Below are 13,537 nucleotides of genomic sequence, written 5' to 3' on the forward strand. Positions count from 1 at the left end.
CGTGTCACGTGACCGCGGCGACGTTTAGGACCGGTTTATATAAAAACCATACTCGGTTATTTATTCTTCCCACGTGACCCTTATCGCGTTGTATTGCGTTTATTTATGTACAGTACTGGCCAAAAGTTTGGACACCTCATTCAATGTGTTTTCTATATTTTCATGACCATTAACATTGGTAGATTCTCACTGAAGGCATCAAAACTATGAATGAACACATGTGGAGTTATGTACTTAACAAAAAGTGGAGACCTGACCTCCACAGTCACAGACCTGAACCCAGTCGAGATGGTTTGGGGTGAGCTGGACCCCAACAAGGGAACTCCTTCAAGACTGTTGCAAAAGCATTTCAGGTGACGACCTCCTGAAGCTCATCGAGAGAATACCAAGAGTGTACAAAGCAGTAATCAGAGCAAATAAACTAGAATATAAAACATGTTTTCAGTTATTTCACCTTTTTTATTAAGTACATAACTCCACATGTGTTCATTCATAGTTTTGATGCCTTCAGTGAGAATCTATCAATGTAAATGGTCATGAAAATAAAGACAACACATCGAATGAAAAGGTGTGTCCAAACTTTTGGCCTGTACTGTATTTGTATTCTCTGCACTATTTTGTACATACATGTCTGCACTGAAGGAGCTGCTTTTAATCGTACAGTGACAATAAAAGGCATTCTATCTATTCTATTCTGTCATTGTAAAGGTGGAAGTAGCCTAGTGGGTAAAACACTCGCCTGTGAACCGGAAGACCCAGGTTTGAATCCCGCTGTCCCTGAGCAAGACACTTAACCCTAAGTTGCTCTGGGGGGGACTGTCCCTGTAACTACTGATTGTAAGTCGCTCTGGATAAGGGCGTCTGATAAATGCTGTAAATGTAAATGTAAATGTAACCGGTACTGAGGAGAGTGGTCATGTTGTATTCGCACATGGCCAGAAGAGGTCGCTGTACATTTAAATTAGAATTCATTTGCACGGCCAAGGGAGCATTTTAGCTTCATTTGTTGCCTTTCTTTTAATGATAACTAATACAGTCATTATTCTAACTCCCCTGGAATTCCCCCCTGGAGCCCAGAGTGCACCTGGAGGATGTGAGACGTCTGTTCCACAAACAGAAGAGCAGGAGGGCCCCGGGATCGGACGGTGTGTACCCCTCCTGCCTCTGTGCTGACCAGCTGGCTCCCATCTTCACCCGAGTCTTTAACAGATTCCCCTGGAGCTTCAAACGCTCCACCGTCACCCCGGTCCCACGAAAGCCACCACCACGGCACCGAATTTCTGCCGAGCAGTCGCCCTGACCTTTCAAGTACAAGTTGAAGTTGAGCCTTATTGCCATTCCAGTTATGTACATGTTAGACGGTTACATAGTGAGACGAAACAACGTTTCTCCGGAACCTGGTGCTACATGTAACGTTTAAACAACGTTACGCACTGACATAAAGTGACCGTGTGTGACGGACAAACCGGCTACATAAAGTGCAAACATGGGACAAAGGCAGTGCAACAGAATAACAATACAAACAGTGCTAAAAAACGGCGAAATATGAACATGCAGAGTAACAACGAGCAAATAATGCCGTTATAGGAACGTAATAGAGATATGTTCCGATTGTTTGTCCAAGAACTTGCGCCAGGATCCTGTTAGTGGAATTTAGTTGGTCTTTCAATACCATTGTGCCTTATCTCCTCTCCTCCAACCTCTCCCATCTCAGCATGTGACCTGCAACCTGTCAGTGGATCACCAGCTTCAGTGGATCACCAGACAGGGAGCAAGTAAGCCTGGGGAGATCACTCCTGACGTTTGCAGAAGACACCAACGTCATTGGACTCATTCGAGATGGTGATGGATCTGCATACCGAGAGGAAGTGAGGCGGCGGTCGGCACAACCTGGAGCTGAACACGCTCAAGAGTCCAGAGATGACAGTGGACTTCAGGAGACGTCCCTCAACGCTGCTCCACCTAGCAGGTAAGGAAGCGGACTCGTAAACGGAAACTCTGTCCCCACACATTGCTCCCCGGGCGCCTGTCATGGCTGCCCACTGCTCTCCAAGGGAGATGGTTAAATGCAGAGGACACATTTCGTTATGTCACCATGTGCTGCGCTTGCTGTGCTTCACAATGACAATCGCTTCACTTTCTTTTCTAGAGTTCCTGAGTACCACCATCACCCAGGACCTGAAGTGGGAGACCAACATCTCCTCCATCCTTAAAAAGACCCAGCAGAGGATGTACATTCTGAAGTCCAGTCTTCCACAGGAACAGCTGATCCAGTCTGTTCTGTGCAGCCACCACACAGCCCAGGAACAGACTGCCACAGACTGTACGGACAGCAGGAAAGATCATCGGTGTCCCCCTGCCCTCCATCCAGGAGACGTTCCTCTCAAGATCCAGGAAAAGTGCATGGGGGAAAAATCATCCCTGACACCCTGGAAACTTTTTGACCTGCTGCCCTCTGGCAGCCATCTGAAGCCTTCAAATTAGACCAGCTTTCCCCTCGCCGTCAAACTGGTAAACAGCTACAGCGTTGCAAATGCACTTTATTTACCCATTATGAATACTTCTGTAATCTTTATGTTTTTATGAAGATTGAACCTATTTTGTATATTGTTGTTTTTCTTTATACCATGGAAATACATAATCATTTTCTCTGCCATAACTGTGTATAATAACACTGTGTGCGTTTATTATTTATAAAAATATACATTTGTCCGACGTAGATAATTTACAGGAGGATTCTGCTGCGTTTTTGGGGGAGTCTTTTATTTTGAAAAGTCCCGTGACGTCTGGTGCGTCCACAGACCAGATTGCCAGTACCGCTTAAAACCTGCAACTTCTTGCTTGATTTTCTTTCGCTCCCGAGTTCGGATTCCCACCTCTGCGGGGCGTAGTGTAAAATGATCGAGTTCGTCTGGGGTTTTCCAGGGCGAATTCTATCACGTGGTAGGTCGTTTTCCCTCGTGTCCTTTTGCCCGATTTTACGGGTTCTGGCAACATAAAACATACAGGAACTAGTTCACGTGATTTGGGTCTCTTTCATGCAGCAAACTTTTATTCCCTCTCTTTAAGCTATTTGACTCTTTGAAGTTCCGGTCATGACTGTGTGTCGTTTTGCCAACATGGCTGTAAAACATTAGTTTTTTGTCGGTCTGGTTCATTCAACCTGGCCCGACAATGGCCAACAGCTCTCCGACCGTGGACGATCTGCTCGTCAGGGCACGCGAGGTGTACCTCCAGACCTTCGGGGGACAGGGTCCGGATGTCGCGGTCTGTGCTCCAGGACGTGTCAATCTCATTGGGGAACACACCGACTACAATCAGGGATTTGTTCTGCCTATGGTAAACTGCATTTCATTCGTTTAGTTTGCAATCAGAAATTAGAAATGTCACAAAAGCATAACATTTTATTGACAGGAACTGGCAGCTGTTAAAATGCATGACAGTGCATTTATTTTCAATCACTGAAGCAATAAATATTATTGATGTATAACCTGTATAATGTGAACAGGCCTTGCCACTTGTGACCGTAATGGTGGGAACGAGGACCCCTGGCCAAGATGTCTCAGTGGTGACGGGGTCAGAGGCCGTCGAAGAGCCGAAAAGGGTCGATTTCCTTCTTCCAACGCCTGACGCGCCTCTGGCTCCCGGAACGCCCAGCTGGGCGAATTACGTGAAAGGGGTGATCCAGCATTACAGAGGTAACCGTGCACGTGTGCAGCTACCTCAAATGTAATATTTGGACGGGTTTTCTTCGGGCTTGAGTGCAAGCAGGGGTCTACTTTTCTTTTTTTTTTTTTACGCAGCCCGCCCCTTGCCCGGATTCCAGGCTGTGATAGTCAGCAGCGTCCCTCTTGGAGCGGGATTGTCCAGCTCAGCCTCGCTGGAAGTTGCGGTGTACACCTTCCTCCAGCAACTGTGTCCAGGTCAGATCAGCTCTCAGTGTGTGTGGAAAGTGAATGAGACCTCCAGAACACATATGACACAAATTTTTTATTTTATTTTTTTTTTAAGTACAAATTAAGAGTAGCCATGATGTGGAAGGCGTTGAGAAATTCTCTGTCCACAGATGATGCGGATAAGGTGGGCAAAGCCGTGGCGTGCCAGAAGGCCGAACACACCCATGCAGGGGTGCCGTGTGGCATCATGGACCAGTTTGTGTCCGTGTTGGGCCAGGAGTCGCACGCACTACTAATAGACTGCAGGTACTGGACTTTCTCCACTCAGCCGAAGAACATGCATAGCAATTGCTAAAAGCAGTTCAGTAAGACTGGGACCATTCTAATTAGCAATATAGTTTATGAAAAATGAAAGTGAAGTGATTGTCATTGTGATACACAGCACAGCACACAGTGCACACAACGAAATGTGTCCTCTGCTTTTAACCATCACCCTTGGTGAGCAGTGGGCAGCCATGACAGGCGCTCGGGGGGCAGTGTGTGGGGACGTTGGCACCTCAGTGACACCTTGGCGGATCAGGATTCGAATGGCAACGCTTCCTTAACCGCTAGGCCACCACTGCCCCTTTATAAAGAGATATAAGATATAATCTGATCATTCAAACCTTCCTGACCACAAACAATGACACATAGTGATTGTTATTACTAAATCTGAACCTGAAAATGACTAAATTATTATTTAATGCCAGAAGGCCTAGTGGGTAAAACACTCGCCTATGAACCAGAAGACCCAGGTTCAAATCCCACTACCTACCATTGTGTCCCTGAGCAAGACACTTAACCTTAAGTTGCTCCAGGGGGGGACTGTCCCTGTAACTACTGGTTGTAGGTCGCTCTGGATAAGGGCGTCTGATAAATGCCGTGAATGTAAATGTTAATGTGAGAATAGCATGCAATTAGTGTTATTTTAGGTGGTACTCCTTAATTTGTTCTTTTTTTTTTTTAATCCTGATAATTATTGAATGTTTGATCGTTTTGTAAAGGGCTCAAATTGATTTATGAAACAAATGTGTGTATATTGTTGTACACAAAGAGTGCGAGAGGGTGCAAAAATACTTATGCATTTGAATGAATTTTTTTGCTGATCTTTGACATGACAAAGACGATTGCCTCATCTCCCACTTCATTAAAAAAAAAAAATCAGTGATTCAGGTGATTACACTGGCACTTAGAGGGTAAAAATACTGAAAATGATTGAATGTTTGATCATTTTATAAGTTGATTAAGTGAGAGTAAAAAATATAGATTTATGAGGATTTCATGGAAGATTTTGGGCGCGTACATTTTTGTAGATGAAAAGTGTGAGAAGGCACATGGGTTAAATGAACAGTGTGTTAGAAAGAATTGAAATTGATCGCGTTGCAATGTTATCAATTGTAAAATGTAAAAAACACCTTTCTGCACTTTGTAAAAATCAGGACATTGGAGGCTACGCCAGTGCCACTCGCAGACCCGGGGCTGGTCGTTCTCATCACCAACTCCAACGTGAGACACTCCCTGACGGGCAGCGAGTACCCCACCAGGAGACGACAGTGTGAGGAGGCCGCCGCTCTTCTGGGCAAGAGTAGTCTGAGGGATGCCACCATGAAGGACCTCAAGGGTGAGGGACATCACATTGGCAATCACATTTAAAAAAAAAAAAAAGTACCTATTTTCTATCTGTGCTGTGTTGCAAACACGCCCAGCACCCCAACGACCTTTCACACCTCATTGATGTGAATATGGGAGAACGGTCGGGTCGTCCAAGGTGTCCCTCTGTTATTTAAAGTTAAAGGATAAATCAAAGTTTAACAAAAGGGCTCGCTAGTGTGGTTTATTTCTCGGTTCATAGTGCACGTCGTATTCTTTTTAAACATTTTTGCATTGTAGATGCGGAGGACCGGTTGGACGCTGTGATGTACAGACGCGCACACCATGTCATTGAGGAGATCCAGCGCACCGCCGGAGCAGCCGAGGCGTTAAAGCGCGGGGCTTACCAACAGTTCGGAAAGCTCATGGTGGAAAGCCACAACTCGCTCAGGTTTGCTGCAAAACCCAAATACCGTTGCGTGTCCCCATATGTCGAGTCTAAAACCAGAAGCCTCTTGTTACTCCAGTTTTTTCTGATTTCTTTTGTCTGTCTGCAGGGACCATTATGAAGTGAGTTGCGCTGAGCTGGATGAACTGGTTGCCGCAGCGCTGGAGGTGGATGGCGTGTACGGGAGCCGGATGACTGGAGGAGGGTTTGGTGGGTGTACAGTAACCCTGCTTCGGGCTGATGCTGTTGGAAGAGCCATACAGCACATCAAGGTGGGCATTAAAGCTTCTGAATGTCGTGGTTATGAAATGCTTTCTAATCCCCCGGTTATCATTTGGCCTTCATTTCTGGTTCTCTCTCTTAGGAAAGATATAGCGGAGCCCCGTCCTTTTACATCACCACTCCCGCACAAGGGGCTCGAGTGCTCAGGCTTTGAGTGGGACACCCGGAAATTGAAAGCTGCATTCCTACAGACCCTCTTAACGCTTCACGTCATGTCCAATGTCCAATGATTAACTACACATGAAGAAAAATAGCAAATATGGCTGTAATAATAGTTTTTATATTAAAGTGCCATTTACACTGTAAATAAGTAGTACTTGGGATTTGATTAGGATTGGGGTGTAATTACAGTGTAATGATATTGTGACTATGATCATATCAATTTCTCAGACGAGAGGCATGCGTTATTTTTTTTTTATCTGATAAGTACCGTTATTAAATCCTTCCACGTGACTGTCTTCCCATGCAGGTGTTAAATAAAGCAAGGCTGGAGAATCATCAGAACAGGACTACCCCGTTCCATTCAATCTCAAACAAAGAGTCATCTCGCTCCTTAATGCCAGGTTTCACATCAGCACGACACACATCACGCAGACAAGATTGGAATAGATTTTGTGCCACTGCAACACTAGGTTCCACTATAAAAATACACATGGTTTACAGCCTTTTCTTGGCTATTTTGAAGAAACTAGGAACTCAAAACAAACCAAAGCTTACAATGGACCCTAACATATTTGCTAGACAACCATGTGCTTTTTAAATGACCAACAAGTAAAGGACATTTAGCAAGATTCACAGTGAAATAGGTGACTCGTTCAGTTTTATTTTTTAACAACATTGGGAGATTTGAAGTGTGTTCCTCGATCAGCCCGCTCAAATTCATACAGCACACCCCCCAACACAAGCGAATTGAACGGAACCCGCTACGCCAATGAGATTGCAGCCTCCCGGATCAGCCAATCAGCGGCGGCCAAGATGGGGGGAAACAAAGTGGGCGGTGACACGGCCAATATATAAGGCATCCCGCAGGACTTCCTTCCTGAAGGCTTTTTACTATTTTGAGCCAGGCCACGCGACAGGATAAAGAGCTTCCTTTTAAACGACTCCACCGCCAACCTCTACCGGTAAGCTTTGTCTTACGAATTATTGCGATGGAACGTCTAAAAGGGAATAAAGAAGTCAAAAGAACCCGTTCGTATTTTTTGTTTCTCCGTTTAACTCTGCTTTGCTCTAGTTTGCGCGCGCGCGCGCCAAGGTTACTGTTAGCACACTAGCACGTTAGCTAGACGTGGAATTTAGGCTATAAAATATAATTGTTCGTGTTTTCTGAGCGCATCAGTTCGTCGTTTTTTCTTTTGTTCGTCGAACTAGCACTTGAACCGCCACTTATTTTCAGCCCCATCGTGTTCGGAGAAAAGCCTGGATGGTAAATTACATTACGTCAGGCTTTGAACACCGACGTCGAGCCGTATGGTCTGAATGCCCCCCTCACATCCGGGCAACCGTGTGAATGCGACAATTACCCGGATTTCGATTTTTTTTTTCTCGGGGGTGGGGGGGGGCTTATTCTGGATTATTCTTTTAATTTGAACATGTTCCGGTGTTAATGAGTTGGAATTGGTGGGCATGCGGCGGACCCCTGGCGCCAAATCCCCCCCACCCCCATTTTTTTTATCAACACTGTCTTTGTACCCCACGTTTGGCATACAGTGGTCACCACAGGCTTATCAAAGAAAGGATCTGTGCTGCCTCTTGCTCCATATACTAATAGGAGTGTCGTCAAATCCAGGCTCTGGTTCGGCGGACAACTGAACAATCCGGTTTGAGACGCAGCCCGCACACGAGCGTTGGCCTTGTGCGCATGCGCGGGGCGCATTGAAGGGGGAGGGGCCATGCCGCGGCCACGCAAACAGTTTTAGCCGTTTTTAATTTTAAGAAACTTTGCCAACATTTGTGATTTAAGTATTCTTCCACTTCGTTTTTACCCTCGTAGTGAAAAATGGCGCGTACCAAGCAGACCGCCCGCAAGTCCACCGGAGGAAAGGCTCCCAGGAAGCAGCTGGCCACGAAGGCGGCCAGGAAGAGCGCGCCCTCCACCGGTGGCGTCAAGAAGCCCCATCGCTACAGGTACAGTCAGATCTATGCCGCTGTTTTCTCCCCGGTGGGAGTAACCTGACGCGGTATTGTGGATGCATAGAATATTGTAACATTTATTTTATTTTTTCCAGGCCAGGTACTGTTGCACTGCGAGAGATCAGGCGCTACCAGAAGTCCACTGAGCTGCTCATCCGTAAGCTTCCCTTCCAGCGTTTGGTGAGGGAGATCGCCCAGGACTTCAAAACTGATCTCCGATTCCAGAGTGCTGCCATTGGAGCGCTTCAGGTATGGTGGTCATTTGTGTAATTTAGTTTCAAATTTCCATAATTGAGAGTGTGATTTAAAGGCCCCCCCCACTCTGTTGTAGGAAGCCAGTGAGGCCTACCTGGTTGGTTTGTTTGAGGACACCAATCTGTGCGCCATCCATGCCAAGAGGGTGACCATCATGCCCAAAGACATCCAGCTGGCACGTAGGATAAGAGGAGAACGTGCCTAGATTTCATTCCACGTACTCCTGTTAAAATATTTATCATGCGTTTTAATTTTTCAAAAATGTTCCCCTTCTAGAAAATGCTAAAGGTTGGCCATTACACAACCATAGTATTTAGATTGCTGTGATTTTGAGGCTTGGCCTGTTTTGTAAAGTCTGTGTTTTATGTCCTTTTTGGGGGAGGGTGGGTAGGGTATTCTCAGCTACTCAGGTGGTACTTTTGTGCTGAACCTGCCAGCTTTGAGGTGGCAAGAGTCATTCATGCAATAATCCTGGTTGCACAGCATGTGTGGGTTCAACACTCCAATTGGAGATCCTCATGTATTGACAGCTTTTTTTTTTTTTTTTTTTTTTATATTCTCTCCCTCCCTCTCAATATAAACTGGCAGCTACATTGAATACTATTTATGAAACGTTATCATGTTGTAAACTTTCTATTAAATTATAGGTTCAGTTACTTTTGTGTTGTGTTTTTTGAATATTATGAGCCCTCAAACACCATGTGCTACATTATAATTTATTTGCCACTATTTAATTCATGACTACATTATACAAACCACTCTGTGTGTTTGAATCCAGCAGCTGAAAGGTGAAGTTATACCACATTGTTAATCACACATAAGCTATGCATCTTTGAATTTATTTTTTTTAAGACTTACCTATACGAGTGACTATTTCCTCACAGTCTTTGGCACTGGCCGCTCGTAGCACCACGCAGCTAAATTCGGCTGAAGGAGGGTTTTCTGTTGTGTCTCTGCAACAGCCAATCATATTCACATTCAATAACAAGCTGATTAGTTTCCATGGCTCCTGTTAATGTGTTAAGCTCCTGTTGTCCAGCACACACAAACTCTGTGCAATGTACAGAAAATGATGAAAGCTTGCTGTCCATATGTTCTTGGCACTACCCATGCAAAATAAGGATTTGTTAAATATTTATATCAGCTGTGCATGGCTGAATAGCTTTATCGCATTATTGGAAAAATAAAGCGTCTGACCAGGATCATGCATAATTCATGCTATGAACAACTTATAACTTCATACCACATGGGGAACTTACGCAACACAGAAGGCAAAGATGGAGTAGTCAGGCTTGCTGTATCTCCCCACACAGGAAATCTCCGGGTAGCTGTACTGGAACATATCCTGAAATGACAACAAAGGATTGCTTTATTACTAAAAACAAACGTTAAGCCTTTATTGGTAAAGGCTGTGCAGAGAACACTTACAGCCTTGCTGGATTTCTCCGTGCATGTGACGTGGGTCTCTTTCAAGTCAAGGAGTACTTCCTGAAAGCAGAGCAAAGCCTTATGAAGGTGTATTAGTAGTCAATGACATGAAAATGCGGTCAGGTGCAACATTTTCAAAAGTGACAGCTCCGCCTAGTGGCGTGTTCTCATATGACAGTGACTACCAACACACTTTCAGAGAGAGAGAGAGATGATGAACAGGAAGGTTTGTGTAGAATGCGTGAAAACGACAAACAGTTTTTTCTGAATATGGCACAGATGTCTGAAAGGATATGGTTTCTGTACCTTCCCTGGGCGGTTCTGCCCCAACACCAGAGGGATTGCGTGCTGCAGCACCTCCTTTCCGCCATACTACAACACGGGCAGAAGAATCTATATAGTCTTACATACGGTTCACACATAACAAGCATCTAGCGAGCAAAAGGTGGAGTATCTACCATGCCAATATTTGCCTTTCCCAGGAACTGCACAATGTACACAATCCTGCTGGAGAAAAGAATGGCCAAGTCAACAGGCGTGGAGCCGTGATAATTGAATACAATCGGCTGCATGAACGAAAGCCGCTTGCCTGCCTTCTTTGAGACACTGCGTGTGACCTTGGCTCGACCCTGCGAGGCTCTGCTGACCGGCCGGCCCTTGGGGGCCCAAGCGCAGAGACGGGTTCTCCTGCTGAAGCGCCCTCAGCAGCCGGAGCAGGGGGCGGTAGACGCCGCCGTCCTGTCCCCTCCAACGCAGCAGTCGGAAGGACAGCGGGTGGCCCTTCAGGTTGGACAGGACCACGCCTGCCTTCGGTCAGGTCAACAAAATGTTCAAATCTGTCAAATTGAACAGTCCCCCCCCCTAAATCCCATCCAACATGATGTTCGAGCCAGTGCCTGCAGGTAAGATAATGGCAGGCGGCCTTACTTCTAAATTAGTTGCCTGGGCTCTTCTCCTTACAAGGGCCACAGGTAATAAAACGTTCTTCTCATTTACATTTACAGCATTTATCACACCCCTTTATCCAGAGCCACTTACAATCAGTAGTTACAGGGACAGTCCCCCCTGGAGACTCTCAGGGTTAAGTGTCTTGCTCATGGACACAATGGTAGCAAGTGGGATTTGAACCTGGGTCTTCTGGTTCATAGGCTTCTTCTCACCTGCCCATTGCTGGCATTTCTCAGTGACACGCCGTTGATTTCGTCGATGACGTCACCAGGGTGGACACACCCGTCCACTCCGGCCTGGCTGCCCGGCAACAGATCCAGCACAAAAACTCGGCCCTCGAGGTACCTGAAGGCGTCAACCACGTTCAGTTCAGCAAAAGAGCCTTTTAACATGATTTTTAAAGTGGAGTTAGACGATGAGGTGACTCCACACACACTGGCTCAGACCAACACGTAGTGGCTCTGACCTTAGCACCATCCCCAGTTCACGGCACGGAACAGCCTCATATGTTTCACAAATCTGGTGAACATGCGGCAAGTTCAGTGTTTCAAACAGTGCAGGCATTCTTTCACGGCACACTCCACACACTGTACTGCACTCACCGGGAGAAGCCAGCTCTCGTCCAGGAAGCTGCAGTTCTGGAGAGGCACATGGAAAGAGAAGAAAGTGAAGTGATTGTCATTGTGAAACGCTGCAGCACAGCACACGGTGACACAACGAAATGTGTCCTCTGCTTTTAACCATCCCCCTTGGGGAGCAGTGGGCAGCCATGACAGGCGGCCGGGGAGCAGCGGGTGGGGAAGGTGCTTTGCTCAGTGGCACCTTGGTGGACCGGGATTCAAACCGGCAACCTTCTACCAGTAGTTACAGGGACAGGTGTGTTTCCCACTAGGCTACTACCGGAGGGTATTTGTGAAAGACGATCCACAACAGTTGTGTGGTGCTTACGTCAGCGTTGAGCTTGAAGTCCATTTCTGAGATGACCATCAGAAGGGAAAGAAAAGGCTCTGGAGAGACAAAAGCTGTTTTTTACACGTTCGCTGGCACTTCTGAATACCGCAGCAGTGCAAAAATATGAACCGACCTACAAACGCTTCGTTCTTCAGAATGGAGGTGGAGGGGCTGTACCACTACATGCAGTGGAGATAAAAAAAGAAGAAGAGGATATTTTCACATTGGAAGACAAGTCAGAATTGAGGTGATGTGCCGCCTCACCTCCAACAGTTTAGGCACGTGCAGCACGTGCTGGACTACGTTTCCCAGAATTCTCCTGTTCAGGGCCATCCTGAGGAAATAACGGCCGCGGCCCTGCGCCGTCAAGAGCTTTTTGCAGGCTAAGGTTTGTTCTGCTGCCAAAGAAAGGGACCCAAGCCTGATCCGACGATGGAAAGGGAAATGTAATAAATTACACGCTGTACTGTAATAATGATAAAAAATGGTATCAATAATACAAATGCTTACTTGCCACATGTGTCCTGTTGTCTTAGGTTATCAATGACATGCCAATAGTCTCTCTGAACTATGCTCAGTATGGGCTCTGTTGATGCAAAAAAAAAAAAAAAAGAAGAGCTGCATCACCTTCAGCTGGACCGATAAGAACCCGTACAGCGAAAACGGAAAGGAAGTTACTGTTACAGCTACTCACGCTGTAGTCCTTTGCGAAGGATGAGCTCCAGCAGCTCGCAGCATGAACTAAGGTGAGGGCTGCGGTCAATTACGGGGCTCTCTGACTGGAGGTTCAGGATGCACACTGGGGGTTAGAACGTTTTAAATCATGGCCGGGCCACAGAATCCATATAAATCCATCCATCTAAGATGCACGTTGATTCCAAAAAACGCCCAAGCTCTCTGATTAGTCATCCTTTTACCAGTGACAGCAGCCTGAGACCTGGTAACCAGGCAACGCAGCATCACTTTACCCTTGTGATGATGGAATCTCTACTATAAAGCAACACCACAGGGATAATTATCTTCCTTTCATTTATTTGTGGGGCTTTTATGCATTCGGGCTTAGGTTAATTAGTGCATGACGCTGCCTTAATTTGCTCATTATAACAGGCATGGTCTTTACTCCGCTATATTACATGCTTAGCATCTTATATCAATGTTATCGACAGTATCAAGGTTACTAGACACATTTTGTCAGCTGTTGAGGACGCAACGTCTATAGAAATAATAATAAAATGTCAGCAGATACCATAAAATATGACTTTTTTTTAACCAAACATCAGCTGCAGGGAGGATCTTACCTTTGAGCGTTTCCAGAAGGGGATCCTTGAGCGGCATGATCCGTCACCGCGAAACGTCTGTCGTTTGGCTGCGCAGCACTTCCGCAAACAGTCGGCGGCCAAATTCCGCCACACCTAGCCAAAAGAACTTACATTCAGCAAAACCTAAATAAAAAAATATAATATTCTAATCATTTGTATGTCTATAAACGTATATTTCAATAATTTAATAAATATATGGTATTTATTTGGGGCTGTAATGATCATTTTTACTTTGCTTCTTGTCGACC

The 13,537-nt window shown here is 45.8% G+C and overlaps 3 protein-coding genes across 5 annotated transcripts; 2 read left to right on the forward strand and 1 right to left on the reverse strand.

The window, feature by feature from the left end:
- Positions 1-2,988: 2,988 nt before the first annotated feature.
- galk1 (galactokinase 1) lies at positions 2,989-6,851 on the forward strand. The gene is made up of 9 exons (XM_028970485.1): positions 2,989-3,339; positions 3,509-3,698; positions 3,804-3,923; positions 4,067-4,202; positions 5,375-5,556; positions 5,826-5,976; positions 6,083-6,245; positions 6,338-6,520; positions 6,725-6,851. Exons 1-8 carry the CDS (start codon positions 3,175-3,177, stop codon positions 6,407-6,409), a joined length of 1,179 nt encoding a protein of 392 aa, XP_028826318.1. The 5' UTR covers positions 2,989-3,174; the 3' UTR covers positions 6,410-6,520; positions 6,725-6,851.
- Positions 6,852-7,250: 399 nt separating this feature from the next.
- LOC114784792 (histone H3.3) lies at positions 7,251-9,300 on the forward strand. Its single transcript, XM_028970486.1, has 4 exons — positions 7,251-7,379; positions 8,249-8,382; positions 8,484-8,637; positions 8,720-9,300. The coding sequence occupies exons 2-4, from the start codon at positions 8,255-8,257 to the stop codon at positions 8,846-8,848; spliced, it is 411 nt and encodes a 136-aa protein (XP_028826319.1). The 5' UTR covers positions 7,251-7,379; positions 8,249-8,254; the 3' UTR covers positions 8,849-9,300.
- LOC114784789 (uncharacterized) lies at positions 9,175-13,514 on the reverse strand. 3 transcript variants are annotated; one of them, XM_028970480.1, is made up of 16 exons: positions 13,269-13,514; positions 12,665-12,769; positions 12,481-12,556; positions 12,235-12,391; positions 12,104-12,149; positions 11,968-12,026; positions 11,622-11,657; positions 11,486-11,538; positions 11,232-11,364; positions 10,661-10,878; positions 10,530-10,575; positions 10,378-10,443; positions 10,072-10,131; positions 9,903-9,988; positions 9,502-9,596; positions 9,175-9,424 (listed from the first exon to the last, which is right to left on the reverse strand). In XM_028970480.1, the coding sequence occupies exons 1-16, from the start codon at positions 13,303-13,305 to the stop codon at positions 9,390-9,392; spliced, it is 1,308 nt and encodes a 435-aa protein (XP_028826313.1). In that variant the 5' UTR covers positions 13,306-13,514; the 3' UTR covers positions 9,175-9,389. The 3 variants fall into 3 exon arrangements, with proteins under 3 accessions (XP_028826313.1, XP_028826315.1, XP_028826314.1); XM_028970482.1 differs by lacking the exon at positions 13,269-13,514 and having other exon boundaries at positions 12,485-12,556; positions 12,665-12,721; XM_028970481.1 differs by lacking the exon at positions 9,175-9,424 and having other exon boundaries at positions 9,539-9,596; positions 9,887-9,988.
- Between the last annotated feature and the right edge of the window lie 23 nt (positions 13,515-13,537).

The sequence above is a fragment of the Denticeps clupeoides genome, chromosome 2, assembly GCF_900700375.1.
Source record: "Denticeps clupeoides chromosome 2, fDenClu1.1, whole genome shotgun sequence".
NCBI lineage: Eukaryota > Metazoa > Chordata > Actinopteri > Clupeiformes > Denticipitidae > Denticeps > Denticeps clupeoides.